The sequence below is a fragment of the Vipera berus genome (assembly GCF_964194415.1).
Source record: "Vipera berus genome assembly, chromosome: 2".
In the NCBI taxonomy this organism is placed as follows: Eukaryota; Metazoa; Chordata; class Lepidosauria; order Squamata; family Viperidae; genus Vipera; species Vipera berus.
Window position 1 is genome coordinate 99,575,971 of NC_138203.1, and position 27,839 is coordinate 99,603,809.

The 27,839-nt window shown below is 41.1% G+C and overlaps 2 protein-coding genes across 5 annotated transcripts; one reads left to right on the forward strand and one right to left on the reverse strand.

Moving 5' to 3' along the window:
• The first annotated feature begins 3,696 nt into the window (after window positions 1–3,696).
• GRHPR (glyoxylate and hydroxypyruvate reductase) lies at window positions 3,697–14,905 on the forward strand. Its single transcript, XM_081320863.1, has 9 exons — window positions 3,697–3,864; window positions 5,447–5,577; window positions 8,147–8,219; window positions 9,141–9,257; window positions 9,554–9,642; window positions 10,883–10,987; window positions 11,869–12,004; window positions 14,056–14,186; window positions 14,663–14,905. The coding sequence occupies exons 1-9, from the start codon at window positions 3,773–3,775 to the stop codon at window positions 14,782–14,784; spliced, it is 996 nt and encodes a 331-aa protein (XP_081176989.1). The 5' UTR covers window positions 3,697–3,772; the 3' UTR covers window positions 14,785–14,905.
• A 1,232-nt stretch (window positions 14,906–16,137) lies between these two features.
• ZBTB5 (zinc finger and BTB domain containing 5) lies at window positions 16,138–27,529 on the reverse strand. 4 transcript variants are annotated; one of them, XM_081317534.1, is made up of 2 exons: window positions 27,352–27,529; window positions 16,138–18,994 (listed from the first exon to the last, which is right to left on the reverse strand). In XM_081317534.1, exon 2 carries the CDS (start codon window positions 18,988–18,990, stop codon window positions 16,963–16,965), a length of 2,028 nt encoding a protein of 675 aa, XP_081173660.1. In that variant the 5' UTR covers window positions 18,991–18,994; window positions 27,352–27,529; the 3' UTR covers window positions 16,138–16,962. The 4 variants fall into 4 exon arrangements, with proteins under 4 accessions (XP_081173660.1, XP_081173659.1, XP_081173658.1 ...); XM_081317533.1 differs by having other exon boundaries at window positions 27,272–27,521; XM_081317532.1 differs by lacking the exon at window positions 27,352–27,529 and adding an exon at window positions 20,202–21,059.
• Window positions 27,530–27,839: the final 310 nt, after the last annotated feature.

A 27,839-nucleotide genomic window follows, 5' to 3' on the forward strand; every position in this document is an offset into this window, starting at 1 on the left:
ATTTTTCTACTTGCGTTTTTACGTGCTTTCGAACTGCTAGGTTGGCAGAAGCTGGGACGAGTAACAGGCGCTCACTGTTATGCGGCACTCAGGATTCGACCCGCCAAACTGCCGACCTTCTGATCGACAGGCTCAGCGTCCTAACCCACTGAGCCACCGCGTCCCTTACAAGATGCACAATACAAACTCTTTTTGTCGCCTCTCCTCTTGGTGTTATGGAGCAGAGAGAGAAATATCCTATTGATGTCTGCCATGTTCAGTTTTCCTTGACAAACTGGAAACCTCTGAAACTTCCTTCTTCCATAATTTTTTATGAAGGAGTGCATTCTGTTACATTCATACCATTACATCCTATACAGTCCTAGAGTCATTTTACCCCTTTGAGTTTAAGCTGGTTTTCCACCCGGAAAGGACCCTAAACTTGTAGCCAAGCTAGAGTGTATCTGGGTGCAAAAGGAAAAAAAATCCACAAAAGAGGAATTGCAGCATCCTTGCCAGGCTGCTACTGATTGGGACAGGTGAGCTGCAGAGTAAATATGATACATCCAAGGAACCTCCTTTGATCAGCCATTTTCTCAACTTCTTTTATTGGTGAAGGAAGACAGTTGCCTGTGTCCTTTATCCTTTCTGTCCTTCGACATTTCTCTCTGCATACAGGATGGGAAGGGGGAAGGAAAGTTTGCAATGCCTATAACCTTCAAAAAAATCCCAGAGATCTGAGGATTGTGCCCTTGAGATAGACAAGCAAGTTTCACATTTTTTTTGCACTGTGCTTTTTTATTTTAAATTGGAGATGGAAAACAACTTATACTTAGCTCCCAATGTTCCTTCTGAGCTAAGTCTCTATATTGTATTTTATCTTTTATTATATTTGACAATGTCATAAGGTGTCCTTTTTCTTTTTGTCCCTTTTTGTAAAACAAAGAGAGCAGATCTTTTTAGCTGCTTTTCAAAGAAGGCTGCCTATGCCCTTTTTGCCCTCTGCATTATTCTGGCAGGCCCCTTATCTAATTCTTTCTTCTTGCTTAAACTTGCTTAAATCAGTTGTTCCAATGATGGCTTGACAGAGACTGATAAAAATGTTCTCTGTCTCTCTGTTAAATAAAGTAATTCCCTTTATCATTCCAAACTGGCTGAATGACCTTGCAGTCCAATGTTCCATATTTGGAGGGAATAATATTCTCATCTAAACGGGCCTTTTTTTTTCCTTCTCTCACTTCCACTTTCCACAATACGATTTTCATTACTCTCATTTGACCTGTAGAAATAGATGGGAGGCCTAAAACTCAAGGACCCACAATGCAGATATGGCACAGGTGCATAGTCAGATTAGTGATGGAAAAGACCAAAATAAGTATTTCCAAACCCTACATGTTGCTGTCCGTATTTTTGCTTATAAGGGGCCTAATTTAGGCAAAAGGCATGTAAAAGTCATTTTTATTATGCCTATTCCTAATCCTACTATTAAAACACAAGGACATATAGTGTCTTCCCACAATATCTAATCAAGTGTCTTCCCACAATATCTAATCAAGGTGTTAAAAGTGTGTGGTAGGAACCCCAAAAGGGGGTCAGTTGACTCAGCTGTTGGATTACTTTTCAACTGTGATTTCTCCCTGCTAATAATAATTTGGTATTGCCTTCATATTTAAAACATATCCTTGCCACTAAGTCCTCTAGAACAGGTATGCATAGTTTACAGCATCCTGCTGGACTTTAGCCTGTATCCAAATTTTGAATTCCTTCTTAATTATTAGCCCTTTTTCTCCATATACTTTATTTTGGCTTCTCAGCTTGTTAGTGAGCTTGTTGTTCCTTCATAAAGCATTCTTGTTCTATTTTTTTCCCTCTGTTTTTACGTCGTTTTGTCCAGTAACTTGTTTTCCAAGCAGGCTCATCCCTCTTGGCTTGTTTCTACTTTAGAAAGTTGAGCTACAGTTTGCATTTTCTCTCTGAATTCATTAAAATAAATCCAAATTTTATTTCTGGCTTTTTTCAACTTCAACCATGCTAGTTATGTTGAACCCCACTTTTTTTTTTTACATAATGTCTACAATGTTCAGTTCATTAACGAAGTCCTCTCTTTAATCAGAATTAGAATTTTACTTTTTGAAACATAAAAGTGTCCTTAATAGAGATCAGTCATTGCTTGGCCTGTCCAGTCTTAGCTGAATGAGTCTTCAAGCAACTACAAGACTAGTTGAATCTCATGTCCCTAGCACAGGGGTGGGCAACCTCGGCTCTTTTATGACTCATGGACTTCAATTCCCAGAATTCCTGAGCCACCTCATGCACACAGTCACTCATGCGCTCGTGACCTCCCGTTTAGACTACTGCAACGCTCTCTACATGGGGCTGCCCTTGAGGACCACCCGGAGGCTTCAACTGTTGCAGAATGCGGCCGTGCGAGTTGTGATGGGGGCCTCCTGATACTCCCATGTAACACCTCTTCTCCGCGAGCTGCATTGGCTTCTGGTTGCCCTTTGGGTGAGATTCAAGGTGCTGGTGATGACCTATAAAGCCCTAAATGGCATGGGTCCAGGATACTTGAGGGAACACCTCCTGCCAGCATCAAACTCCCTTCGTCCAGTGCGCTCACACAGGGAGGGTCTTCTCAGGGTGCCGCCGGTAAAAGATTGCCGGCGGATAACACCCAGGGGGAGGGCCTTCTCTGTGGGTGCGCCTGCCCTCTGGAACCAGCTGCCCGTGGAGCTTAGGACCACCCCTGACCTTCGTTCATTCCGTCGGGACCTGAAGACCTGGCTCTTTGAGCTCTCTGGCCCAGGCTGAGAATTTTTAACTGAGGTTTTTAGTTAAGGGATAATTTAATCTTTTTTAAATTGTTTTTTTAACTTTTGTATTTTGTACTGTTTGATTTTAAATACCCTGTAAACCGCCCTGAGTCCTTCGGGAAAGGGCGGTATATAAATTTAATAAAATTAAATTAAATTAAAATTAAAATAAAAGAGCCAAGGTTGCCTACCCCTGCCCTAGCATGCCCCCTTTAGTATTCGGAGGCTTGATTCAGGGCTGAATCAAGAAATTCAAGGAATTCTGGGAGTTGAAGTCCAGAAGTCATAAAAGGGCCAAGTTTGAAGATCCCTGAATTAGAGGGTAACACAAAACACAGACACGGCTAGTGTCGGGATTCTGAGCTCATCTGCGCAATCATTCCCGTTTCACCTTCCGAACTACCCTACTACCCACAAACCAAGGCTCCATGGCGCCCAATCTGATCTGCGGTTCAGTTGCTTTCTTCTTTTTCATCCAAAAATAAGGCTCATAGGCTCCTTTTAGCTCAACCTTCGGCCCGGGATTGTGCCAATGCAGGGGCGTAGCGTGGGTTGTCAGCACCCGGGGCAAGGCAAGTAATTTGCGCCCCCTAACCCGTGGATTTTAGCACTCGGAGTCTCTTCCACTAGATCAGTTAAAGAAACCCTTACCCCCCTAAGCACATGTATTGTTTGTTATGAAAATACTGATGTAATTAAAGTAAAATGCATCTAATGCGCCCCCCCCAGATGTTGCACCCGGTGCGACCGACCCCCCCTTGCACCCCCCACGCTAAGCCACTGCGCCGATGGGTATACCGCGCGGGGCCTCTTTCCCCTCCCCTCAAAGCGCCTGCAAGAGGAAGCATTTTTTTGACCTGGCGGGCGACGAGCACCAGGGGGCGCTGCCGGACCAATTGCTCCCGCCGGCGCGCAGGGCCAAGGGTGAAGAGGCGTCGAGGGGCGGACGGCGCCAGCTTCACTCCTGGCGAGACGCGCCGATGAGCTCGGCGGTGCAGCAGCTCATGAAGGTGTTTGTGACTCGCAGGATCCCCCCGGCGGGGCAGGCGGTCTTGGCTCAGGCCGGCGGCGTGTGAGTGGCTCGCCTTGCTTCTTAATGCAAAGAGAGGAAGGGGCTCTGTTGATTTTTCCCGAAGGGGGTGTGTGTGTGTGTGTGTGTGTGTGTGTGCGTGCGGGTCTTATATTTCCTCGAGGATTTGATCTTTGGAAAGACCTGCGCAGGAGAGGCCATTGCGGGCGCCCTTCCCCGGTTGGATGTTCGTAGCTGAGGAGGTCGGCGGGGCGGGGGGGGGGGAAGAGAAGGGGGTCGGGAGGTCCGGGTTTTCCAGGGCTGCAAACATCTGGACGGTTAGCACAGCCCAAACCGACTCCACTCAACCCATCGCTGACATCTGGGGACCGTCCGGAATTGTGCAGCCCGGATGCGTGTCCAAACTTTCCTTCACGTGCTTGTGGAGAGGGGCGGGGGTGACACGGTCAAAAACCTTGCTTCCCGTCAGAGCCGAGGAGTCGTTGTAACTGGTGCGGAGCAGGGCCGCGTAAAGGGCCCGCAGCTGCAATGGGCCCGTTGCCCTCTAGCGGGGCTACCAGCGCGGGGAGGGCGCGGGTTGCTGCAGTCCGAGGTTCCCGCTTTGCTGCTGCTTCCTTCTTCCCGGAGGCGGGACCGGGAGCGGGACGAGCAGGTATAACCACGAGTTCACACTGTTACGTGTTAGCCAACGGGCAGATCCGGCTGAGAAGAACGTTCTCCCCAAGCTGCATTTTTCCTGCTCGTTTCTCAGACGTTTCTTCTCCTTTCTCCTTCATTCTTTGCCCCCGTTTGGGGATTGTTGGGCTATGACAGGGGTAGGCAACCTCGGCTCTTTTATGACTCATGGACTTCAACTCCCAGAATTCCTGAGTCAGCATAGCTGACTCAGGAATTCTGGGAGTTGAAGTCCATGAGTCATAAAAGAGCCGAGGTTACCTACCCCTGGGCTATGAAGACACGGATTAGACGGATTAGACGTCTCGTTTTTGCAGCTGTCCCGTCTCAAGTGTTAATTTAGAGCAGGGTTCCAACCTTGGCTGGCTGGGGAATTCTGGGAGTTCCAAGTCCACAAGTCTTAAAATTGCCCCTGATTTAGAGCAACAAGGGAGATCCACAGTTGTTCTTCCCTTCCTTCATCTGCCTAAATTCCTTAAACTAGCTTTGGCCAAGTAACTAGCTCTTGTTAAAAATTCCCACTTCTGCTGCCAAAACTGTTATCGTCCTTCACAGTTTTTGGCCAATCCAAACCGAAGGAGGTCATAAGCTCTCAGGATCCTCTGTAGTTGATCCCTGGGAGTGGAATTACTCTGTGATTGGGACTAAAATGCAAGTCCATGTACATGTTAGCAATAACTTTTTGTGAAATGTTCAACAGGGCGAGCTTTGGTTTATCAAATTTGTTAACTCATTGTGAGAAAGAATAGCTGGCTTTTCATTCTCTGACATAGGAAAACACGAATAGCAGAATAACCCCAAAGTTAAGTAACTTTGCCCTAAGGTCCCAGAACGTTTACATTTATTTTCGCAATTAATTGTCCTTGTTTTATTAAGCAATACAATTTTGCAACCTTCAGAACATTGGATCGCTGCCTGGTCTAATTTTGGTCTGCTTCTTCCCTTTTAGGTGCAGCGTCCAACAGTGGGATTCAGAGGAACCAATCCCACAGGCAGAATTGTTAGCAGGGATAGCTGGCAAAGATGGCCTCCTGTGTCTACTGTCTGACCGGATAGACAAGGAAGTCTTAGATGCAGCAGGTGGGCATGGAGAAGCTGGTGACCTGCAATATGCTCAAAAAAGGTTGTGTGTATGGAGGTACTACAGGTAGTCTTCAACTTATGAACATTCATTTAGCGACCATTCCAAGTTACGATGGCACTGATAAAAGTGGCTTACAACTAGTCCTTTCACTTACGCCATGGCAGCATCCTCACGGTGGCACTTGACCAGGGCTTGCATTTACAGTAGTTGCAGCATCCCAGAGTCACATGATTGCCACTTATGACCTTCCCAGCCAGCTTCCAACAAGCAAAGTCAAAGGGGAAGCCGGCAAGGAAGCTCCCAAGTCACAATCATGTGATGTGTCGCTTAATTCTATGAACACTTAACCGTGAATTTTCCGATCCCGATCGTGGTGATAAGTTGAAGGCTACCTATATAGACATTAGCTCGCTCAGTATCACCAAACTGTATTTACACGGCAGGGAAAAAAATTATTAGATGCTTTGGTAACTTTTGAGAGTAATGCCGTATTTCACTCTAGGTCTAGGACAGGGGTAGGCAACCTTGGCTTTTTTTATGACTCATGGACTTCAACTCCCAGAATTCCTGAGCCAGCCATGCTGAGCCATGTTGGCTCAGGAATTCTGGGAGTTGAAGTCCATGAGTCATAAAAGAGCCAAGCTTGCCTACCCCTGGTCTAGGAGAACAAAATTAGTTTTCTAATTCCTTTCAGAGGAATAAAGCCTCAGATGCTTGGGATTGGATCCAACTTCAGCTTTATTTTCCTTCCTACCTCCTTCCTTCTGTGATAGCTTGCCTCCAACCCCTCAGGATATCTGGCCAGACATTCTGGATCTGAAAAACATCCCTTGAGCCAGATGTGCTGTTAAATCCCAATTTTATGTTGCATTCATAGCTCTGTGTTTCTGTGCTGTCTGCTGAAGATGCACACTGTCTGGCCTTGGTCTTTAAATATAATAAACCATAATGTCAAAAAATTTTAAGCCATGATTATATTCTATGCTGAATGTATAACGAATTAACCCTCTCCCGTACATGATGGTTTGTTTGCATATAAAAATCATTCTGACTTTATTTGAATACATGAGTAGCCCTTAGAGCACCTCATAACAGTCTATTCTGGAGCTGTAGATTTATGTATTAGCCTTAATGTCTGAATTAGGATTGTACACATGGAGCACAGTCTGTGTGGATTTGACTCGCTTATTAGAACTGCCCAGTTTACTATTGTTGACCCTTGGTAAGTATGCATGGAAGGCTCTGTTAATTTCTTTCTCTTCTCCCCCGCATACTTCCATGTGTTGTATGGATTTTGGGCAAAGGGATTTTGGATCTTCCAGCCCTGTGCAAAAGATTCCTCTTACACAGCTATCGGTTGTGCAAGTGCACAATCTTTGTGTGTTGAGTTTTACCAGCACACATTGACCTCATAATGTGGCAGTTGATTAGTGAGCTGAAAAGAAAAAGAAAGACTTGCTAAACGTTTGGTGTATTAAAACACACTGCTGTGGCAGCTTTTCAGTCTGAAAATAGAACCATAGTTTTCTGCTTCGTTAACAATATATCGTTTGGACTGCTCACTCAAAATAAATGTTTAGCTCAATTTAGATAGTTATATATTCCAGAAAGGGGCACAATGGCTCTGTGGTTAAGCTGCTGAGCTTACCAGCTGGAAAGCTGACAGCCTTGGTTTGAGACCCAAGCACTACAGAACGGAGTGAGCTCCCGTTCTTTCTCCAGCTCCTGCCCAACAGTTCAATATGATGCAAATGCAAGTAGATAAATAGGTACCATTTTGGCAGTCTGTGTGCCTTGGCGTATAGTCATGTGGTCACATGACCATGGAAATAGTTGGTTCACATAGTGTGGTGGGATGGAGGGTTTGTTGTCACTGTGTGTTGGGGGGAGAGAGCACAGGGGGAGGCTCAGCTAATCTCAATGTACACATGTTGTACTTTGACAATAAAGGTTTATTATTATTATTATTATAAATATCTTCAGACAATGCTGGCTCCCTTGACTAAGAAACAGATGAGCACCCCCCCACCCCCCAGAGTTGGACATTACTGGACAGGGGAAACCTTTACCTTTACATATTCCAGAACATTACTGAAGGTTTGTGGTTTGCTTTGGATGCACACTAAAGGGAAAACAATCTTTTTAAAAAATGTTTGTTTGAGATAATAATGGTCCTTGTGCAGTAAATAGTTGCCATTCCATAGATTGATTGGGGTTAGTGGACTTTAATGGCTGAGCTAAGGTTTTGTTGACTGATAATGCAAATGAAGTTTGTAAACCTATTTAGATAAAAGTATGCTTCCATTCATTGGTTCTTTTGATTTTTTTAAAAATGTTCATATTAAATTTTACCCAATTTTTCTGTGTTTTATTAATGAGTAAGATAGACATCTTGTAAAACATTATTGCTGCTTGTTAACCTTTGGCAATATTATGGCAGTTGATTGGGTGGTAAGGCTAATATAAAACCAAAAGCCGTGGTGGCGCAGCGGTTAGAATGCAGTATTGCAGGCTAATTCTGCCGACTGCCAGCAGTTCGATTCTCACCAGCTTCATTTTTTCCAGGGCCAAGCCTCAAAGTAATTAGTACATTGTCAGTGGGATATGACCATCTAGCTATGGATGAAATTAAAAAACGGTAAGACTTGTATAATTTAAAATTCAGCCATTCTAGATCAGAGCAGGGTTGATTAGGAGAGAATTATAGTGGGAGGTTTAAGTGATACAGTCTGCCAATTTCTTTTCTCCATGAAAAACTGGAGTTCTTTTTCCTGGAAAAGCACCAACCGAAGTGTATATAATTTAGGCCCAACCTCTTTAAAGGAAAGGCTGCTCTTTTGTAAAGATTACTAATTGTATAATAAGATCCTTGGATGGGGCTTGGTTCAAGCAGCTTGGGTTTTAAGGTTCAAAGATTTGTGTCCTTTTTAAGAACTGCAGTTACTTGCCTCAGTGAACCTAGACTATTTCTCATTTGGGTTTTAAAGTACGATTATTTCAGAATATATTGTTGTATAAATTCATTTTTAGAAGCCAATTATGTCAAAGGGGAAACAGAACACTTTCTTCCATTTATTATTTTCTTTATGCTACATAGACCCATCTATGGCCAGTTCACTCACACAGCTCTTTTCAGATTATATAAACTTTATAAAACAAAACATGTTGTTGGTTCTTTGTGAATTATCTTATATACAAAGGATTTATTCAAGGGATTACTTCCATTCTTTTATGAGGGAAGAGTCTTGCTTCCTTGACGTATGCACTATATCAGGGGTCCCCAACCCTTGGTCCATGGACCGGCACTGGGCCACAGCATGTCAGAAACCAGGCTGTGCAAACAAGTGAAGCCCCATTGGCAGGATGCAGGCAGAACACGAAACCACGTCCCCTCTGGTCCGTGGAAAAACCTTTCTCCACAGAACCGGTCCTTGGTGCCCAAAAGGTTGGGGGGTGCTGCACTGTATGATTAAGGTGCTTAACTACCCTGCTTAAAAGTGCCTGCCTCAAAGAAATGGTGATGAAAATGTGAAGAACAAGTCTCTTTTTTAAATTCTAGTGGAATCCGTGTGGGGTACACACCTGATATCCTGACAGATGCCACTGCTGAGTTGACAGTTGCTTTACTCTTAGCAACATCTCGCAGGCTGCCTGAATCAGTGGTGGAAGTGAAGAAGTGAGTGTCTACAATTTTGTTTAGGGTAAAAGGTGGGGAGCATATTGTACTGGCTTGAATATTTGGAGGTGGTGGTAATCAAATACCTACCATTCTGGGATGATAATGGCTGCTGTATGTTAGCAAATTTCAGAGGGGGAGGCTGTTGGTCGAGCAACTGCCTTTAGGACAAAGGTTGAGTTTGCAAGAGTTGTAAGTCTGTTGTTGGACTGCATTGGGAGAACTCTGTAACCGTAGCACTGGCATCTTGCAAGTAATTCATTAATGCCCCTTTTGCATTTCAATTTTTGTTGCAGCGGAGGCTGGACAACATGGAAGCCTCTTTGGATGTGTGGTTATGGACTTTCGGGCAGCACAGTTGGGATTATAGGGCTGGGAAGAATAGGTAATCCTTTTTTAAAAATATCTACCTTTATATGTAAATTTATTTTATATATAAAAAGATTTCCATTACGTAGGTTGGGAGAAGCAAATGGCAGCTCAACTCAAACCTCAAATCACTGCCAGTTATTGTTAACTGAATATCTACATAGCAAGCACAACACAATGGAGAGGTGTAGTTGTGCTATCTTTTCAAAATTGGAGACTTGAACTTAAAAACTGATTCAGGTTGTCAGCAACTCTAGTGCAAAGTGGACTTTCTCCTGTGGATTACTCTTTAAACAAATAGCTGTTATCCCAGAAGATACTATTTGCCTTTGGTTTTTGATTTTGTCATTGCTGTCACTCAGATCTGAGATTTTTCAAATATTGCTCTGGATAAGAATAAGAGAATACACTTTCAAATAAGTATATTTGATACAACTGACAAGTACCTTGTCAAAGTAAAGCTCATTATAATGAATTGAAATTAGCAATAAAGTCTATAATACTGGCTAGCTAGCTATCACAAAGGCATTGACCAACATGAACATGACTAGCTGTGGTTTGCTATATCATCTAGCACAGAGGTCCCTGACTTTTAGGGCACCAGGGACCGGTACCATGGAGAAAGGTTTTTCCATAGACCGGAGAGCGCGTGGTCTTGTGTGCTGCCTGCATCCCACGGATGGGGCTTTGCTTGTTTGTGTGGACCGGTTGCTGGCATGCCGTGGCCCAGTACCAGTCCATGGACTGGGGGTTGGGGACCCCTGTTCTAGCAGGACATCCACAGAAAAGTACTTTTCTACTCAGTAGACCACTGGTTGGCTGGCCTGGGCTCCTTGTAAATCAAGGGAAAGTTAACAGTATCTTTTGCAGATGAAAATCTCAAATCCAGCGTTGCCTCTTCTGTAACCACTTTGGCTTTAGTAAAGTATACTTTTGGCTAAAGGCCAAGAGTCTTTTCTTTTCTTTACTTTTTTTTTCCTACTTGATCAAGTTGGGGTAGTGTAGGGGTTGCATTCATCAAACATGGCTGTGGTCCATGTCTCTAATTCTGAAATTGTTTTCCTTGTTTGGCTAATAATGCAGTCCTTTGCCTATTTGGAAGGCATCCTTGAAACTGAAATCTTAAGATCCAAGGGACACCAAATTGGGGAAGAAAAAAACTTTTGGTATATATGAATCTTTCAGAAATGACTATATGTTTCTTACAACTACCACGTCAAGAGTGAAGAGTTTTTGTATTTTCCTTCTGCTTCTAGGGCAGGCCGTAGCATATCGTCTGAAACCTTTTGGAGTCAAAAGGTTTTTGTATTCAGGTCATCACCCCAAACCTGAAGCTGCTGTGGAATTAAAAGCAGAGTTTGGTGAGAGTTGTGTTTTATTTATATGAATTTCTTTATATTTGTTTTTTGTCCACTGATTGTTGTAAACAATTTAAATAGAAAACAACTTTAATGAAACATGAGATTAAGCAAGATATACATGAAGTAATTCTTGGGATACTTGATTATACTTGTGGGGAGATTTAACAAAGTTTTGATTTTTGTATTTATGGGGGAATTGTAAAAGTAGTAGTAGTACAGGCCTTTCCTCAGAGAGGAATATAGATTCCACCCTTAAATAATTTGATATATAAATAGGAGGAAAGTAAGAATTCATTTACTTTGATCTTTATCAGGCTTCTCTAAAGAATGTTGAACGTGGCCCTAGGTTGGCAGAACAAACCGGGATCATTGTTGAAAAAGTATTACGTTGGATGATGGCAGATTGGGGAATTGATAAATTATCAAAATGCAGCATAAATTGGATGACGTTAGATTTTTGACTCACAGCAACTCAAAACTGATCTATTAAATCATTCAAATCTAAGCGTTAATTGGATTCTTTTTAAATAATCAGGATCATTATTTTCCCCTTTTTTATTCCTGTGATTGTTGGCAAATGTAAAAGATAGGGCTGCCATTATTTCTTCACATCACTGGCTAAAAACTAGTACAAGAAACTTTCTGCTTAACAATTGTTGATCTTGATTTTACCACTGAGGTGTAAAAAAAAAAGAAAAAGTAGTAAAAGGAAAATTGTTTAGGTTTAAATATGACATCACCCCACACCCACACACCTGACTCGTTGGAAAGTTTCCTTGCTAAACTGACCTATTGGAAAAACGGGTGACTGAGAGCCAGCAAAAAGAAAGCTAGTCTTTTAATAATTTATATCAATCTCTTGTTCCTTTTTTTTTTACAAGTACCCCTTGACAAGCTAGCAGAGGAGTCGGACTTTGTCATTGTAACTTGTTCTTTGGTGCCTGAAACTCAAGGGATGTGCAATCGGGACTTCTTTCGTAAGATGAAGAAAACAGCAGTATTCATCAACACAAGCAGGTGAAAAAAACTATTTATTCTTTCCTATTCTATACCACTGAACTCACCCAGATTCACCTGTATTTTCCACAGCACACAGCTCGCCATTCTTGATTTTGCACCTGCGAGGAGAAAGCTGCCCTCTAGCCAATAATCCACTTTCAGCTAGTTGAGGAAAGCTGAGCTACGTGGAAATAGATCAGCTTTTCTCAACGGGTTGAAAACAAATGCATCTGGTGGGTGACTCAATAAAATGGGCAAACTAAAGAATACCTACCTGTGTATATAAACATCCCAACAGGATATTCTACAGCTAGTTGGATAAATACTGTGTCTCTTTGAATATCCACCACTATCTATAATGTCAATATTTTAAACCATGTTATTCCTAAAAGAGCAAACCCAGTGTCCCTGCGATTGCTACATGGGATATTCTGCATCAGCTGTTATATTGTTTATAGTTATCTTAAGATTATTCTTAAAGGAACAGGTTTCTTATCAAGGTAGGAAACTATAATGTTGGTGATCAAACCATATTAGGTACCTTATCTAAAAACTGTATGTTTTTATAATTGTATGCAACAAATATAATCATCACAAATAAAGGGAAAATGCAGAAACTGCCCAAAGAGATACTACCAATATCCCCTGGTATCTATATGTTTGTTTAGTAGTATCTTGTATGCATTGCACCTCAAACTATCTTCAACTGCTTAAACAACTTCATAGTTAAATTTCCATTGCTGAAGAAAATGGATTATATTTCAACCAATGTTTCAAACATTATTTCTCCATCCTTGCATTAGCTGCTAGTGTTGCTGCTGCTTCTGTTTCAGGGACACGGCACTGTGTATAACAGGGGAGAGAAATGTACCTGTTTCCTGGATTAGAGTTCCATCTTTGTGGAGGTTACTACCACTGCTGTGATATATTTCCATGTAGTTTTACTTCTTCCTGTGTTATTAGAATGCTGTCTCGCTTAAATAATTCAAATTAAATTCTTCTTCATGCATCCATTATATTTAAGCACCATGTTGAAAATAATCAAATGCTGTTTAGCCCTCAGCTACTCCAGAAAAAATCAACCTACTTTTCTCCGCTCAGTGTATTTAAGGTTAAAACTAGGAAGTGATTATGCCTTAGATTACACCTTCCGTTTGATCCTTAGCATCGTTTTTTGGCACTATTGCTGTCCTCGATTTGAACATTGGTACTCTCTCACGCTTTCCTATATATTTGGAATTGTTTTGGATACAACCAAGCAAAACATTTTGTAAAGGTAGGAATTAATAATCCTCTTCTAATCTGCAAGTGGGCCACAGGGCGAGTGGCTAAAGATATAATCACTGGAATTAGCAGGACAAAAGTTTTAGAAATGTTATTTTCTGTTTTGGAGGCTTTGAAAGGGGCGTTTCACAAGCACCAAATCTTGCAATATGTTGGGATATACTTCTTGTACTTTAAGCATCTCCAAACATGAAAAAGCAGTATGATTGGGGGGGGGGGCAATAAGATTTAAGGAATGATAGGGAGCCTTGTTTTTAAAAAAGTGCAAGATTGTTTGTCACACCTGCTATGAGTGCTACAAGTAACGAACTTTTTGCGGCCTGAAGGTTGCTCACTTCTAAGATAAATGTATGCATTGACCGTATGATCAAGCAAACTGGTGACAATTGCTGACTGGGAGTTATGGAAACGGAAGTCCATTATATCTGGAAGACATCTAAGGCAGGCTGTGCTAAAATGGAAACATACCTTAGTGTTATTTATGAATTGCCAAACAAAATAAGGAATTTTGTTATAAAATATTTCCATGGGACATACAAACATGGTGGAGTGGTTAAGGCATCAAAAACTAGAAGACAGTTCTAGCCCCACTTTGGGCACAAAGTCAGTTGGATAGCCTTGAGCTAGTCACTTCCTCACAGCCCTAGCAAAGTGGCCATGTCAAACTACTCCTGAAAAATCCTGCTAAGACTACCAGAGGAACTTGTTTGGTCTCCAAGAATCGGACATGACTGAATAAAAAAAGAAATATATATAAATCCCATCTCTTATTTTGCTTTATCCAGGGGGGCAGTAGTCAATCAGGATGATCTTTATGAAGCTTTAGTGAATGGGCAAATTGCCGCAGCTGGTTTAGATGTTACAACCCCAGAACCTCTACCAACAGACAACCAACTTCTTTCTCTCAAAAATTGTGGTAAGATGATCTGATTTGCATTGCTACTTTCAGTAGTTTTTTCATTCACTTTGATCAGTTTGCAGATGGGGACCTGTGGTTTTGAAAAGATGCATAGTTGAGCAGATTTTTGCAATTTTAAGGGCTAGAATCCTGTTGGATTAACATAAAAGATCTGTTAAATAATTCTACATCCCTAATCCTGTACTCTGTCATTGTCTATGCTTCCTCACAGTTACAGCATAAGCCAAGTATTTCCCAAGGTATCAGAGCTCGAGGAAAAGAACCGAAACAGAGATTCATTCACTCTGCTTTTCTCACAATGAATCACTGTAACTTCTCTCAGTTTGGCACACTTAAACTGTGGCTAAGCTGACATTGCAATTAAAAGGCACTGTTTTCATAAACTAATATAATGAAGGGTTAAATGTTTTTACACTTTATACGTAGCATGTACTAATGATACCTTTTTTCCCCCTCTTTCACACCTTAAACAGTAATCTTGCCTCATATTGGAAGTGCCACTTATTCAACAAGGAATACAATGTCAGTGCTGGCCGCTAACAATCTTTTGGCTGGCTTGAAAGGAGAAAATATGCCAAGTGAACTAAGACTATGAGAAGCTAGTCTATGCAAGCTAATATAAAGGGGTTTTTAAATGTGGTGGATTTAACTTTTTGTCCCCAGTCAATTCTGATTGGGCTTGTTGCCTTTCAAATAAAATAAGAGCACATAATAAATCATGGTTTCTTGTGTCATAACATTTTAAAAGCAATATGCTAAAACTTTCAAAAACTCATGAAAAGCTATGTATTATGGTTTGCATATGCCTCTACAGCGGTCCAGTTAACAGAGCACAGGTAAGGAAGCAAACTTAAGAATTATGAGATTCCTTTTGTCAATTATTTCAACATATGCATTTAAGTAGAGACTTGCAAATTGCTGCCAGATGTCACTGTAAAACCCTGTAAAGAAAACCCTAATTTAGAATTTTGCAAAAAAACCTATTAGTGTTTCCATTTCTTTTTCATGTGATCTGCATAGATTATAATTAACTAGAACTTTATACCAGGGGTCTTCAAACCTGGCCCTTTTATGACTTGTGGACTTCAACTCCCAGAATTCCTGAACCAGCCATGCTGACTGAGGAATTCTGGGAGTTGAAATCCACAAGTCATAAAAGGGCCAAGTTTGAAGACCCCTGCTTTATACAGTCCCTTGATTTCCTCACAGCTATATCCACAATCTCAGCCACATTAAAATTTATGAGGTACATTAAGGATTGCAGAGCTAGCCTAAAACCCAGACTGTATAGTTATAGCTAACCCATTTAGTAACAGAAATTATTGGTGAAAAGAGATGTATTACAATTTGATTGTAGAATGATAAAAAATGTAAAAAAAAACACCAAAAAACTACCACCTTCATCTTGTGGTTGAAAACACCCAGATAGAAACTGAGGGAGCTTGAGTTTTCCTACCTTTGGCATGAAAGCAGGCTGGGTGTCTTTTAGGGTAGCCACTCTTCCTTGGCCCAGCCCACTTCACGGGTTGGTTGCTGTGGGGAAAATATGAGGAAGAAGTAACAGGTATTTTACCACTTAACGAGTTATAGAAGTGAGATTTTTTAAAAATGAAAACATGGTGCAGAACTCTGGAATATTCTAAAATGTGCATAAACTTGGATACACAGAAAAACCTCTGTTTAAATGGGAGGCCCTGGCACTCACTCTAACTGCCATGATAAATGCCAAGTAGTTTTTTCTTGAACTGTCGATGCAAACTAAATCCCATTATCATAGATACAAGGACTACTCTTAAGAGACCCACTCAGCTTTAAATATAAAGCAATAAAGAGAAGGAAAATTTTGGAAGCATTAAGGAGAAACTTCTAAAGGAATCCCTAATCGCAAAGAAACATTATTTTTAACTTCCCAAAATGAAAATTATTTAAAATAACAACAGTAGACAAATAAGACTTATGCTGAATTTTAACACATTGAATACAAATTGATTAGAAACACTATCAAGGATAATACATAAACACTTCACTTTCTAGTACAAGATTTTACAAAAGGAAAACTATGAAACACCTAGATTTTGCAGTATTCAAAAGTGTATATACACACACACATATATCAGACAGTCTAAAACTTACTTGCATTGTATTCAAGGTAAGCACCTTCATTACAGTGTATGTTACTGCAAAACCCAAAAATACATTCAGACCCCTAAAACTATGTTAAAACTATCACACACTTTAAAAGCACTTTGAGGTGCAAAGATGGTTTCATCTTCCAAGGTATGTAATCTTTCACAACAGAGCTTGTTAGGTTGTTCACACACACTAAGCGACCTATTGTACAGATAAATGTTTTCACATCATTAAAAAAACGCCATTAAAAAGTTTGCCCTTCATCTTATAACAATACTAGCTAATTATGTATTAGCTGTACAAGTAGGTTTTATTCTTTCAGACCATCCAATCCGAAAGAATTTAACAATTCCAATGTGTACAGCCCATCCTAAATATGCGTACTTGGAAATAAACCCCAGGACATTCAAAGGGGCTTTCTCCCAAGGATTGCAATCTTTTTATTTTGTGACAGAACTGGTTAATTTCAAAGCGCTTTTAAAAAGTTGTTTAAGCCTCACAACACCCCTGTGAGGTAGGTATGGTACAAGTATTAAAAAGAATCAAGCCTTTTTTTAATGTGTGTGGCAAAATCACACTGTGTTTGCCTCTTGCACTCCATGCATTCCTAAAATTATTGGCAACATGGGACAGAGGAAAAGAGTCAAAGCAAAGTGCTGGGTAAATTGCTGCTCTGCCAGCGAAGACAAGTAGTTTTGGAATGTTTATACAGATGGCTCGACTGACTGAACCTCTTGCCACACTTTAAACAGGCATATGGTTTCTCCCCAGTATGTACGCGAATGTGCTTCTTGCAGTCTGTTAGGGTCAGAAAAGTCTTGCAGCAAATTTTGCAGGCATATTTGCGAGCGCCTTCTACTACCAGGACATTGTGTTCAGATAAGGCCTTTTTACATTTTGAAAGAACGTCAGCAGAGGCTCTGGTCAGCTGTGGTGGGCCAGGTTGGGAAGAATGCCCGTTTTCAAAAGAGGAAGTAGCCCCGTTCATTATCAACTGAGAATTTGGAGCGTTGTCTGGCATTTGAGAGCTCCGAACAGAAGTCACAACAGGCATTTTGGGAGCTATGCGACGATACCCTGGAAAGTTGTTGGCGCCACCCCTTGAGCTCATTACCGCCCGGGATAAAGAATGCAATCCGAGGCCAGATCTTGGAAAGTCCATCCCAAATTGCTCTGCTGTGCGGTAGCCAGAGGTTTGTACACAAGGAAGGCCCATGACATCCTGCACAGGCCTGACAAAATGTGAGTCTGTGCTCTCATTAAAAGGATTCTCTACATGAGAAACAGAAGCTGAAGAATGACTATTAGCAGGCCCAGATTCTGGGCTAATTAAATAAGAGGCATCACCATCCATTCTGCAGTCACTTGTTGTATTTGGAATGTTGTCCTCGTGATTCTGGCTGGCAACAAAACTACTGGCTCGGCTTTTATTCAGAAAGTTTGAAATACTAAAAGTGGACTTGTGTTCTAGGTTATTTCCTACCTCCATAATATGAATGTCCCCGACTCTATCAGTACTAGACTGTGGGTCAGAAAAACTACGATCGCTGCTTTCAGGGCTCAGTTCTATTTTTTCAGCATTTACTCCTCCACCTTCCACTTCAACGGATTCACTTCCCTCTGCTTGGGAAGTGACATCACTCACTTCATCCTGGGGCTCTGGAGAACTCAAAGGTTCAGATTTCACCACTACTCTCATGTGTTCTTTTTCACTTAGTCCAACCTCAGGATTCTCACACTGAAAATTGTTTTTTTGGGAAGCGGTATCTTGATCAAAACTAGTTTCAACTTGAGTTGCCTGTGATGCCATAGACATTTGAGAAATAGTTCCCCCACTGTTGTCAGACTGGCTGGGCACTTGAGCATCTTCCTGGGCACCAAAGGATTGATCGAACATAACAGTATTATCTTCCTGGTTATCACTCACACCATCAGTCTTGGAATTGTCCACAATTTTCAAGGAGTCTGGGGAAAAAAATTCATCTCGTGAATGAACCACAGTCTGTGCACTTTCAGGAGTAACATCTGACATGATAGAATCATCCATGGAGGGCCTTATGCGTTGTCTAGCCCTTTCTTCAGAAGATTGCTTACGTTTGTGGAGACGCCGTATTGGAAAAGCATTTCGTTGTTCAATGTTGCTTCTGACCGACGAGCTCATAGAATTTGTCTGTTCTTCTGTGCTTTGTGTAGAATTTAATGCAGAGCTCACTATACTTAACCCAAGTTGCTGAAGCATGAAAGACCGCTGCATGCGCGCATTCTGCTCTTGAACTCTATCACTTGGTGGAGACATTGGTAATGTCCTTGTAGTGAGATAGTGTTTGCATGCTTTTACCACAGAGTTCAAATGGAGGTGAGAAGCTGCTAGCAACACATCCATAACATTGCTCTCTCCAAGCATGAGTGTAGAGGTGTACATCATATCAATGAGAGCAGCAAAAGCTTCAGCTGTCACTACTTCACTGTCTAACTGGATCATATTCATAGTCTGATCTCCTTCTGCTACAGTGAAGAGAGCTCGGAAGTGTGTGCTGCATGCTGCCAAGACAGAACGATGGGCTTTGAAGTGCCTATTTCCAACCACAATGACACAATCACAAAGTTGACCATGAAGCCGCTGATAGTTCAACTGCTGGAAGATTTGCTCAAAGTGCCCTGGAAAATCCATGATCCTACAAAAGAAAATAAAACATGCTTTAAAAAAAGTAATAATATAAACATCTTGGTATTTTATCCCCCCCCCCAATTAAAGAAATGAAGATTTAAAAACAAAAAGGATTCTATTCTACTACAATTTCCAAAACTTTTCAGTCTGGGAATAACTTTGGAATTACTCTCACAAAATACTTGCTACAATGGTGCGCTAAATAAAAGGAACTCACTTATCAGAAGGCAAACTGGCAAGATTATTCATCAGCACTAAAAGCATCCCCAAATGTTGCCTATCCTCTTTTAACATAACTTGTTTTTTAGTAAATGGACTCACAGAAAGCTCTATATTACAGTCATCAATTATTTTTGGTTTTAAGATCTCAAATTCTAAATGAAACTTAGAATCATTTTTGGATGATACCGGTATCCTACAGCACAGTAACTTCTCATTTATTAAACATATTGCACTGTCAATTATGAAAGTCTCTTTGATAATATAGGTAGACCTTGCCTACTGCGATATCTTAGTTACCACTTACTTGTGCAGCAAGGATTCAGTTACGGTGGTATTGGAAAAATAACTTTGCCACCAAGACATGCATTTATGACCTGCACGGCATCTTTCAATCACATAATTGACATTACAGTCAGTATACATTGTTCTGTGCCTGATCATATTTTTTTTGCCCTCTTTTTGCTCTTCACAGAGTAGAGAGGCAATCTTTAGGTAATTTCTTCTGTGCTAATCCTTTCTTTTCCCCTCCCCTCCACCAGAGTTAAGAAATTGGAGAGGAAGGAATTATAAGAGAGCAAGCAGGCTGTGTGCTTGCTTACTCTCTTGTAATCTCTTCCTCTTCAATGTATGTAAACACAAGCAATTCCTTTCTTGATAATTATCCCAGCGCTGGGTAAGCATTTCAAAGGCAGGAGAGTGAGGAAAAGGAAAACAGTTACAGTCACTTGATTTCCCACTTAGCGACTGCATCATTTAGCAACCAAGTTGCTGGTCACAACTGTAGTCACTAAAAAGGGCTACCTTGCAAAGCAATAAAGAGTTAGGTGGGGCCATGGACATGAATGTGTTCCAGGAGTGGGGCACTTAGAATATTAGTGTTCAGAAAGATCATTTTGGAAACTTAAAATAAACATAGGAATAAGAATGAAATAGTTTTTGGTCTATATAAATGAAACGCACAATATGATTTCACTAAACCAGAGGTGCCCAACCTTTTGGGCACCAGAGACCGGTTCCATGGAGAGAGGTTTTTCCGCGGACCAGAGGGGGTGTGGTTTTGTGTGCTGCCTGCATCCCACGGATAGGGCTTTGCTTGTTTGTGCGGACCTTTTGCTGGCATGCCCCGGTCCACGGACCAAGAGTTGGGGACCCCTGCACTGAACAATACTTAATATATGACATGCAATATTAAAGAGAATTGGTTAGATAAAATATCACTGCAAAGGAAAATTTCTATTTGGAACCAGAAAAGAAGCCATTATAGTTTGTTGCAATAAAAACAACACATAGTGTTCTGACACTTTGAAGATTAACAAACATATTACAAATGGGACACTGGAAAGGTCTCTGGATTGTATAGGTGATTAATTACAAATTAGTTATATATACAAGCAGCCCCCAACCATTTGGGCACCAGGAACTGGTTCCATGGAGAAAGGTTTTTCTGCAGACCGGAGGGGACGTGGTTTTGCATGCTGCCTGCATTCCGCAGATGGGGTTTCACTTGTTTGTGCAGGCTGGTTGCTGGCATGCCGCATACCCATGCTGGTTCAGGGACCGGGGGCTTGGGGACCCCTGATATACACAACAAGAAACAAACAATCTCTCTGACTTGTCCTCAAGACAAAAAGTAATATTTCTTGAACTGTCTGATAATTATTTAGATATCATATTCCTTGTTTTTTTCCTTTGTGGCTTTTATTACAAACGAACAATGCACTATAGATGCTAATAATCAATAGGTAAAGGTAAAGGTTCTCCTGCACATGCGTGCTAGTCGTTTCCAACTCTAGGGGCCGGTGCTCATCTCCGTTTCAAAGCTGAAGAGCCAGCGCTTGTCCAAGGATGTCTCCGTGGTCATGTGGCCAGCATGACTAGACGCCAAAAGCGCACGGAACGCTGTTACCTTCCCACCGTAGTGGTCCCTATTTTTCTACTTGCATTTTTACGTGCTTTCGAACTGCTAGGTTGGCAGAAGCTGGGACGAGTAACAGGCACTCACTCTGTTTACGTGGCACTTGGGATTCGACCCGCCAAACTGCCGACCTTCTGATCGACAAGCTCAGCGTCCTAACCCACTGCGTCCCTTAATAATCAATAATCTACTGTTAAATAAGATATTATAGAGATGTGAGTAAATTGGGGTTATTGACCTTTTGTATTGGGAAAAGAAAACCAGATGAAATCCTTAAATAGAGAAAGGATATTGCAGGAATCTTAAATAAAAGGGAAGATTGATGACAGTTTGACAAGCCAATAAAGTTATTGTTTCAGACAAAAAATGTTATTGTTTCAAACAATAAAAAGTATTATATAGAAGCAAACGGTTTTGAGAGCCAATTTGGTATAGTGATTAAGGAACCAGCACAAAAACTGGGGGGGGGGGGGACTGTGAGTTGTAATCTTGCCTTAGATAAAAAAAAAGTCTACTGGGTGACCTTGGTCAGTCATTTTCTCTCAGCCCTAGAAAAGAGGCAATGACAAACCACTTTTGAAAAACTTTGCCAAGGAAACTTCAGGCAGACACTGAAAATTGGACAGAACTGAATGGAAGGGAAAACAAATGAAGTACACTTCTACATAATATAGCAGTTAAATTACATTTAGTGAACCTTTTCCCTCAAATAATTCAGACACTGTTGGGACAAAAATGAATAGAACCATTTTTAAAGCTTGGTTTACTAGAAAACATCTTTATCTAAACAGTTATCAGGACATTTTCTAATGCAAGATGAAACACCTTTTACGCGAATTAGTCTATTTTAAATAGGAAAATTTGCCAAAGGAGAATACCGTTCTTAAAAAATATCCCTACTAGCACAAGTCCATAAAAACCCTGGGTTAATGAAAATACAATCTAGTCCTTGGGCTAGCCCAGGGGTAGGCAACCTCGGCTCTTTTATGACTCATGGACTTCAACTCCCAGAATTCCTGAGCCAGCCATGCTGGCTCAGGAATTCTGGGTGTTGAAGTCCGTGAGTCATAAAAGAGCCGAGGTTGCCTACCCCTGGGCTAGACTCTCACTGCTTATTAATAAAAAATAAAACTTCCAAGACAAATATGAGATTCTTTTATGGAAAGAGAGAAACTATAATTTAGTACCATTTTGCCATTTTTCCCAGCCACCGATCTGCCAGTGGCACAGAGAATTCACTGAATTAGAAATATGGCATACAATTTGTTATCTCCTACAGCAAGAAAAATGGCAGAGCTAAAACTTGATCTATAGTCGTCTGTCTTCTACTACAGCACAATAGTAACATTTTGGAACTAGGGTCAAGTATGACAAAAATAGTTTAATTATGCAGCTCACACTTTTTATAAATAAAGCTCTTATTTAGTCTCAAACATGTCCATTTAAAGCCATCAATCAAACTAAAACAATTTTAGCTTGAAGCTTTGGAGAACCCTTGCTTTTCCAAATACCGAACTCAGCAAGCTAGACTAAAGTTCTGGCTCTTTTTAAGGCAGTTGTATTTGTAGTTATTTATATTTTACAGTCAAGTTCTGGTATACATAACTAGCATCTTATTCAGTGTTTTGTGAGGATACACAGATATATCTCTTGATTAATGAGCATTAAAATCAAGTTCTTAAAATAATTTTGTTCTTCTCTCAAGTCAATGTATGTCAAGGTACAAAAATAGAGCAAGTCCATACTTTTGCAGTTGCCACAAACTGTTGTGTTTTGGATGCTACTGAAACCAGGAACAGAAATCTGGGTGTTTTTTTTTGTTTTTTTAAAAAAGACATATTCCCTTTAGTATATTAAAGAACTGAATATATCTTATTCATTTCAATGTTCTTCCTGGCCCACCAAGTATCTTATAATCTGTACAGAACTTATTTGCAATTTCCACTGCTATATTCATTTTGGGTTCTCCCTCTTTTATCCGTCTTAGCAGCTTTGAACTGATTATTTGCAGAGGATTATTCCCATTGCTCTCTTAGTTTGAGCTTTTTCATTTGTTTTTCCCTTCTCCCTCCTTTTCTATTATTGGACTACATACCACTGTATAAAATTAGACAAAGGACCATAGATGGCTCATGATGTAATAAGCACTAGAAATTCAAATTATTAAATATACTCAGTGAATACAGTTAAGCAGCTAAGACAGATAACAGATTTGTTCATGATTTTCAAAAATGCAAAGGCTCATTAACAAAAACCAGAAAAGCAATATTTAGTCTCTTATTTTATATACATATATAAAATGTAAGGTATTTTTATTTATAATATTTGATTGACTCACTTAGAATTAAATAATATTTAAAACTTAATAATTTGCTGCTCCATATTTTTAAAGAAGTGAATACCAAGAGATTGGAATGACTCCATTTCAAGACACTGAGGATCATAGGGCTGATTCTTCTACTTTATAGGGACTTTCTTCAGCTGGAGCTGCATGAAATACTTAACAAGCTATGTTTGAGCTGGCTAATAAGAAGCTCCTCCATTTCTGGAATTTAACAAATGTAAAGGACAACCAAACTCATTTGTTTATCTGTTATCTTAAATAGGGAATTTTGGTGAGTATGGCAATGTTTCTTGCCTATTGTAGGCTATACTTGCAAAAAAATGTTAAATACAAAGGGATAGAGCAGGTAGATCAAAAAGTTGAAGAGGAGTGCCATTCTAAATAGCCTGATATAAGGTTTTGTACTGCATTTGGGGGGGGGGGGATAGAAATTACTTCCTAGTTGAAGAGAAGATTTTTTTACCAGTAGTTTGGTCTGTAGCAAAATTAACAAGATGCATAAAAGGTAGCCTAGGTGAGAAACCTGCTCTTATCAGGATGGGCTTCTTAAAAGGTGTTGGTTTTAAGTGGATTATATCATTAATGAAATTATTTTAAATAAAATAGATTTCCATCACAAACATGCTAAATCCGTATCTAATTAATTGTAGAATTTTTTCACACACATGAAAGCCCTATTTCCAATAATAGCCAGCCAGGTATCTTCAAGAGCCACTTCAAAATACTTTGCTATAATACGTCATTCCTCATTTCCCATGTGCTATTGGCAGTGACGGCAAAAGATGCAAAATCAATACAACCATAAGCTCTTTTGCTGATATGATATTTTATTTGGGGGGAGGGGTTGTGCAAAAAGATTCAATATTCAGGACTAGGAAGCTGGATGCATTTTCTGTGGCTTCTACTGCATATTTATCTAATATGTTATCTAAATGCTATAAATATTTTAATAAGTAACCTGCCACAAATATAGGACCATTCCTTTTTCTTATATACAGTCTTAATGTCTATTTGAGATAGAATAATTTAAGATGGTTATATGACTGTGGTGCTCAGACGTTTCTTGAAAAGGTTAATACTGTTTTCAATCTGATTTTGATGTTGCAGCTCTAACACAAAACAGGATAAGGAGCAAGTAATTATGGTTTCACGGTCCTATTTAGGCACCTCTAACTTTCAGAAGGGGATGCTTTTTAATATCCTTCCAAGTGTATATTTTATTTCATTAACAATTCAACAGTTTCAAAGATTTACAAAACTATGTCTTCATGGATAACTGCTTCTTATCATGTGCTATATATATAATTATTACTCTATTGTGATCTCAGAAAAATATGAACAATGGAAAATATTTAATTGCATTTGCCTAAATATAGTAAAATCTACCTCCCAAAACATATTTTTATCCCACAAAAAAGTAATATATATTTTATTACCATATAGAAATCCTACCAAAACATGTTTTTCAAAATTAATATAAACTAATGCTTTTTACTATACTTGATTATTCTGAGGGACAAAATAGAATTTAAGCATGTTTTTTGTGGACTTCTAATCCTTTAAATAAAAAAAAGATAATTAAGAAAGAGCCGAAATATTATGGTAAAACACACTGTAGCATGTAGAAAGATCGCTGGTATAATCACAAGCACATGAAGATAGGGAGAAGAAAGATTTCTGTCTGAAACTCCAAACAGTTGTTGTCTATTGGTATAAACAACTTTGGTCTAATTTTCAAGTGTTATTACTATCTAATTATAATATGAATATAGCAGAAAAAAATGCACCACATAATTCTGAAAGGTTTTTTTAGATGGCCAACTTTAACAGCAGTTGGTCAGTGTATTTTTTCAAAAAAAACACACACAAATATTAACACATTTAACTTTCCCTTTCAGTTATCTGTGTATTTGGGGTTATCACAACAAGCTGCTTAGCACCATGCAGCACATCCAACTGAAAAGAGGCAGACATGGAGACTTCTAAACTACATTTTAGAATTTTGTTTTATTAGACAAAAACTGTGGGCATGGCAATGGTAGCATCATTTATACCCATTCATTCCCCATCTTTCACAAATATAAGATCCGAGTGAGAAGTTATCTCAACAAGTAAATTAATTTGAGTATCCAGAACTGTAACTGATAATCCTTGTGAACCGCCCTGAGTCCTACGGGAGAAGGGCGGTATATAAGTTTAATAAATATAATATAATATAATCACCCTGAACTAGACTGACTTCTTGGTATTTTTACATAGAACCAAATCAAATCTCAATAAACAATAAAACACCATCTAATGAATGCCATACATGCTGTTTATATTCCTAGTAAGAGATAACATGCAAGATACCTGTTCACTGACATACATCACTTTTCTCTCCCTCCCCCAGCTCCCTACAAATCTTCTAAATTTGCCTTGGAGGCTTAGGGGGGAGGGTCATTCAGAGCAGATTTGAAGGCAAGGAAGCTGCAAAAGGCAAAACAGCCAAACCTACTGGGAAAATATGCTGATACAGTACAGAACCTAACCCGCAACATTCAAAATAACAACGTTAACCCTTATATTTATTCTAAAAGTCCCAACAAACCCACACACACACCCGCAAAAAAATCCTGTCAAATATATCCGCCTTTGAATCCAAAATACCATGGAAATTAATCTCCACTGTTGGATAGGTTCCTATAGGAAGAATAGCTTTAGAGCAGGGGTCTTCAAACTTGGCCCTTTTATGACTTGTGGACTTCAACTCCCAGAATTCCTCAGCCAGGCACGCTGGCTGAGGAATTCTGGGAGTTGAAGTCCACAAGTCATAAAAGGGCCAAGTTTGAAGACCCCTGCTTTAGAGTTTCAAGGAGACAGACAAGACAGGGGGGAAAAAAAGATACCCACGTTCAGCTTTCAAGTACCTGGACTTTTTTCCTACCCCAGGAAAGGCCCAAACCAAATTCAACTTTGCAACCAAAAGAGATATTCGGAAGGGTCAAGAACAAAAGTTCACACAGACACCCCCTCCCGAAAGTGGGGCTCTTCAGCACCCAACAGAAGTTTCCAACTGGCCGAGCAAAACAGCGCCCTTTGGAAACCCGCTTCTTCGGGGGGGGGGAAGGGGGGGAAAAAGAGACCTCCATGACCCTTTTTCAGAGTACCAGAGTCATCAGGGGAGGCCCCACTCTGGCTTCCCCCAAAGGAAGAGGCCAATAAGGTCCGTGGACGGCAAGCGAACACGCACCCCCCCTCCCCACTTCAGGCCCGGCGATGCCCCTCCTCAGGCCACTCACCAATCCATGCCCCGCCCTCGCCGGGAACCCAGGAAGGGGGGAAGGGGGCGTGGCGGCGGCGGCGGCGGCAGCAACCTCGCGCTCTCTTTGCGTTGACAGCCTCGTCAACGTCTGCGAGAGATTCAGGCCGCCCCCTGGGACCACCAAGGAGCATGCGTACCTCACCCTTGAAGTCTCTCCCCCCCCCCCCAACAAGTAGAGAGCGGGCCACACTGGGAAGAATGAGGCGACCGACACCCCCACCACCACCCCCCTCTCCACCAATCACCCGGCGAACGCGCGCTCTCGGAATGCCTCCGCGCGCGGATCACGACCCGCTCCTCCGCTCGAGCCCAAAGCGGAGAAGGGCGCTCTCTCGAGATCTCAGCGAAGCCCACTTCCCCCCCACCCCCACCCCTCCAACCGCCACACGCATCCTCTTGCCTTCCACTGCCCCTAACGCGCCCCTCGCAGCCAATCGCAGCGCAGCGCGCCCGCTGCCGTCCGTCACGCCCCTACCTCGCGCGCGCGCCCTACACACACTCGCGTGTCATTGCCCAATCACAGTTCAGCGCGCGCCCAATATTTGGTCGTTCTTTAAACTGTCCCGTTTACGGCCTCACCTGCGCCGGGGGAAAAAAATAAGGCGACGATCGTCCCCTCCCGTCCCGAACTCCGTATCTCCGGGAGGGAGGGGCACCCGTTGTTCTCTACTCTGGTGGCGTCCGTTTGTCCTTCCTTCCGTTCCTTAGGGGGGCGGACTCGCTGCCAGTCTCCGCCTTTCCCCCCAAACTGTGGCGGTACTCCCGACGGAAGTGACGTCACCCAAGCGGTCGCCCACTCGCTGCCCGCAAAATCCGCCAGAGACGCTGGGATTTCAACAACCGGAGGACGCTCGGCGCGCGTTCCGTCCTTGGCCAATGCAGATGCCGGGATGGCTGCATAGAAAAGCTTCTTGGTAGTTGCAGATGGAAAATCTATAAATGACTTAGCGCTAAACCAGAAATTTCAAAGACGTGCACCATTCCGTGTGTTTTCCTACATTGGGAATATACTGGAAGGAGAAAAAGTAGGAATAGCATATGCTTTCGCATATGTATTTTATAAAACC

Excerpts from the sequence above, each read along its gene's own strand:
- GRHPR (XM_081320863.1), top strand. The coding sequence starts at position 3,773 with ATGAGCTCGGCGGTGCAGCAGCTCATGAAGGTGTTTGTGACTCGCAGG. Across the intron at positions 5,578-8,146 it reads GGAAGTCTTAGATGCAGCAG|GGCCAAGCCTCAAAGTAATT; the intron begins GTGGGCATGGAG and ends CATTTTTTCCAG. Across the intron at positions 8,220-9,140 it reads ATGGATGAAATTAAAAAACG|TGGAATCCGTGTGGGGTACA; the intron begins GTAAGACTTGTA and ends TTTAAATTCTAG.
- ZBTB5 (XM_081317532.1), bottom strand. The coding sequence starts at position 20,329 with ATGCCAGCAAAAGGTCCGCACAAACAAGCAAAGCCCTATCCGTGGGAT. Across the intron at positions 18,995-20,201 it reads CGGTCTCTGGTGCCCAAAAG|GATCATGGATTTTCCAGGGC; the intron begins GTTGGGCACCTC and ends TTTCTTTTGTAG.